Below are 4,730 nucleotides of genomic sequence, written 5' to 3'. Positions count from 1 at the left end.
TGGGGCCCCCCCCCCCCCCCCCCCCCCCCTCCATTTGGCTTCGCCACTGTACTGTATCCATTGTTGCCTTCTCCTTAATACCTTATCGCTATGCCTATATTTTTCTACCACATCACGTACAAATCACTTTACCCTTGTGTACTGTTGGACTTCCTCACGTTGTGTCTTTGAAGGTAAATGAAGGTAAAGTACTTGCGATGTTTAAGCACTGTTTATTACAATTAGAAATATAGCGGTCAGCAATACCAGACAGACGACTGAGCAGCTCGGTATCCTCGAAACATACTGACTAGTCTGAGCAGCTCGGTATCCTCGAAACATACTAACTAAGATATTCTCGTCGCCGTCTGATATAGCCAAACCCATACAAAAAATACAATATAAAATAATAAGAGAATAAAAGAATATGATAAGTTATATTGATCATGTTTGCTTTTCCCACAGACCCCTAAAACTATAGTTAAACATATTACCAAAAAGTATTATTATATCCATTAGGATTATCTTATGTAGGTATTGTTAAAGCCATTAGGATTACCTCGGAAGGTATTGTTACGATACATGTTTTCAGGTGAGCTTCAGGTCAGCGGTCGTAGACCTGTCACCTGGACAAATAGTGTTACTGGAAGGGTCTGTGAGGAACAATATGTGTGAACTTTGTTTCACACTATTAAACAAACAGTAAGAAAATTGGTATTTTCTTACACAACGCCCCTGTTTCAAGTGTGAAACAAGGGTAAGAATAATGAAATACACAATAAAGTTCGTCTAGAGTTAATAAGCTAATTGTCCTATATACAACAGTTGACCCTGTCAACTTCTTTCACAGTTCAACTCCCATTTGAATTAGCACTCGAGTGGCTTTGGTCACTGATTCACATTATGATTATCTGTTGTCTGTCACGTACGGTCTACCATATCATTGGTTTCAGTTCGTTGTTGGTAGCTAGTGTACATCGTTCCTGTTCAACATGTTGGATTCGTTGGCTGGATACAAGAAGTCTACTGTAGCTAGTTTTTCGCTTCTGCGTGGTAATCGGGTATCTACCATATTCTGTGATTAACATATTTGTGATTGGATATGTATTATGTCGTGGATACCATACTGTGTCTGTTCTCTGGATATATCTACCATGTCAATAGGATTTAGCTGTCTTGAAACAAATGGTACGTTGCAGTTAACATAGCTGCTGGAAGATTGTGCTGAAAGATGACTCAAATACTGGATTAGTGACGTTTGAGAATAAAGTATTGGGTGAGTTGTAGGTCTTTGGATACGATGAAGTTAAATGTTTGTCTCTGCTTTCTGGATGGCTCTCTGTTGTTGAGCAAGGTTGAGGAGAGAATGCAATGTAGTGGCTCTAGGTATATCAGGATATAAGCGTTCATCATCTGGGGCGCTTGGTTGGTTCATCGTTACCATTGGTATTGCCTCCGTACTTTGATCAGTAGGGACTTTACCAGAGTTTTCACCTTTTCTATCAGAGCGTCTCCATGGGGATTTGAATTTTAACATAAGAGGTTTCATATATAGTTTGACAACTATATAAAGGATGAGTATACCAACAGCACTAACGACACACAGAGTAACCCACACCCACAATGGCCATGTTTGTTTTTTAAGGTTTTCGATTGGGTGTAAGTCATCTAATTCCGATACTAATTTTTCGATGGGGATAGTTTCAGTCCCTTTTAATTTGGGTGGTAATTTAGTAAGTGTATAATTGCCAAAGTGATCGGTAATTGGTTTCCAAATATCGGTAATTGATTCATTAAAATTTGTCAATAAATGTTTGAAGGAAGTGTTATCAAAATAAGTACTCTTATTCGTGTTATGAGAGGGTAAGGTTACATGGTCGTTAACCGCCTTACATGTCGGCTTTAGGTGAATAATTTGAACAGGTGGTTTGACAACAATAGAGGAATGTTCGAGGTGAGTATCCCGACAAACAATTGAAAATCGAGTTCGTTCACGCACAACAACAGCCCAATAACCATTAGTGAAATACACACTAGTGGGTAAAATTTCATTAGGTTTTACCGAAACATCGCACCTACTTGAAGCCTTTATCTCATTTTTAGAAAATAATGCCATAACACATAGTTTGCTCAAGTTGATTGGAAAGATTGGACTCTTAATTTGACAGAAGTTCATGTGAGGATTTGTACATTGTTTGGACTCATTATCTGTTATTAAAGCATATTTCGTACTATCAACACTAACAGCAAGCGTAGTTGTTTCTAATTTATATTGTGCCACAAATCGGGATGTGCCCTTTGATTTTGATAAAACATGATTAGTCATCATTGGAACTGGGAGGGAATGTACTTTGTAAATTATATAATGGTCATCATTGTCGAGTAACGGAATATTCAAAATTATAATGATTTTGTGAGTCCATATTCTGCAGAGGAATTGTCTTGGGTATAATAGCTGGCTATTATACTGTCTACTGTCCATAAAGCACGTCCAATGTCGTTTGACAAGTTGTCTTAAGAAATCCAAATAAGGTCTTATGTCATGAACTAAGGTCAACAACCATCTTGATCGACTGGTAGCAATTCTATTTACAGGTCTGAACAAGGTGTTTTTATATGTCAGAATACTGTCAGTCGTTGGGAGGATCACAATGCATACAACGAGCATTGTAAGAACTGTCTTCATCTTCGACCTGAAAAATATCGGGTCAGATGATTAAGTCCATATTAATCCTTATGAAAAAGGACACAAACAACGTCCATTACAGGTCTCGCCTTACAAGTAATAGACATTAAGTTATAAAATAGCCTACATTATCTGTTATTCGCGGACAGCAGGTATAAATATTTCACAAAAGATCTGTTGCATTATCCGTGCAAGAAGGATCTGTTGTTTCAAGGGATAAATAATTGTCTACGTCTTCGCAAACCACGTATAGTAAACATTTTCATCATTGACAAGATCTAATGCATTATCCCTGCATCATTGATCTAATGATTATGTCAGTGCATACCAGGATAGTTTCTTCAAGAAATCAAGGAGGGCCCTTCCCATCATCCTAAACTATCTCTTTTGCATGCTAATTTATATCGGCATCTGACATGTCGCATGATGAGCTTTCTTCATCATCTGTTTCATTCATTTCATTTTCCCTTGCTTTTTGTTGCAATCTTTGCGTAAGTTCGAAGAGAGGTATGTCATCCTCTTCAGAGCTCGAATTGTCTCTTTCGCGCCTATATTTGTCAACTAGTCGTGCTAGTGGTTTATCGTCATCAGGTGAATCAGAGTCAGAAAAGTCTACATGTTCCGACTGGTCTGAATCACTTGTGTCAGAGGGCGGTACTACATATTTACTTTTTCGTACCTTTGAGTCGTTAGTAGGAATGTCCCATTGGTCAATGTTTGCCAAGCGTAATTTGTCGGCATGTGTCTTTGTGGTCTGTCCGGTCAACTGGTTTCTTATTATAAAAGAGACGGGTCCCTTTTGTTCAACTATTCTATAGTAGGGTGTCCACCTATTATCTAGTTTGTTTGACCGCCGATTGTTCTTATAGAATACCGGATCACCTATTTTATACTTGACGTTCTTAGTGTTTTTATTTAAATACTCAGACTGTTTACTTTTAATTTTCTTAACATATCGGTGAACCTGGATAAATGATTTATGCTGGTTTTCAAGTGCTAACAAGTGGTGGTCTTCACCATAGTATTTAGTTCTGGGTTTTAGGATATTATCTAATGGTAATACGGGGTCACGAGAATAAAGCAAAGAGAATGGTGATTGTTTAGTCGTTTTGCTTACATTAAATCTAATCGCACCTAAACATTGGTTAAGAAAGATATCCCAAGTTGAATGGTTTGAGCTTACTCGTTTTGCTAACATGTCATGAAGAGTACGGTGGTTTCTTTCTACTCTAGCATTTGATTTTGGTGAATAATAGGAAGTTAATATATGCTTAATGTTAAGCTTGTCTAAGGTTTCTTTTACAATTCTATTTTCGTTTTCTGTACCGTTGTCTGTGACGATTGCCAAAGGGCAGCCAAATCTTGGAAATATTTCCTCTATTATTAGGTGAGCAACATTTTCTGCTGTTTTGTCTTTAACTGGGAATGATTCTACCCATCCTGAATACCAACATACAAAGCTAATTATGTATTTGTTGCCTGATAATGTAGTGGGATATGGTCCTGATAGATCTAAACTTAATTTTGCCATGGGATATGGAGGAATTCCGGTTTCAATTGTATCTGGTTTGTTTTTCATAGTTGACCTCGTCTGACAGGTAACACATGTGTCAACATACTCATAGAGCTCTTTATACATCTTAGGCCAAAAATTTTTCACTTTTATTGTAGCATAAGTTTTGTCAATACCTGGGTGAGAGTTCAAATCATGGTATTGTTTAATTACTTCTTTCTTTAATTGTTTGGGTATATATAATCTTGTTTGCGGTTCACCGTCGGGGTCCGATATGAAATACAATAGGTCTTCCATTATAATATACTTGTTGTTAGTACTTGACTGATTTTGATTTTGAGTTAGCCTTTGTTTGACCAGTTCAATGTCTTCGTCTTTTGTCTGCTCTACTACCATGTCAATATTTGTTAAACCGTCGTTAATTTCGACCGTGTTTGTCGGCTTTGTAGAGACATTGTCATCACAATCATCATAGTCACCTGGATTAAATTTGTTACTGTTTATAACATTAATTTCGAAAGTATTGTTACTTATCTCCGGTTCATCGTCTGA

At 37.3% G+C, this 4,730-nt stretch overlaps 1 protein-coding gene across 1 annotated transcript; it reads right to left on the bottom strand.

Annotated features, from left to right (window-relative positions):
* Window positions 1-1,285: 1,285 nt before the first annotated feature.
* On the bottom strand, window positions 1,286-2,305 carry LOTGIDRAFT_164417 (hypothetical protein; the record flags this gene model as incomplete). Its single annotated transcript, XM_009060938.1, has 1 exon — window positions 1,286-2,305. The coding sequence occupies one exon, from the start codon at window positions 2,303-2,305 to the stop codon at window positions 1,286-1,288; it is 1,020 nt and encodes a 339-aa protein (XP_009059186.1).
* Window positions 2,306-4,730: the final 2,425 nt, after the last annotated feature.

The sequence above is a fragment of the Lottia gigantea genome (genome assembly GCF_000327385.1).
Source record: "Lottia gigantea unplaced genomic scaffold LOTGIsca_45, whole genome shotgun sequence".
Lineage (NCBI taxonomy): Eukaryota > Metazoa > Mollusca > Gastropoda > Lottiidae > Lottia > Lottia gigantea.
This window is presented reverse-complemented; position numbering and strand designations above follow the sequence as displayed.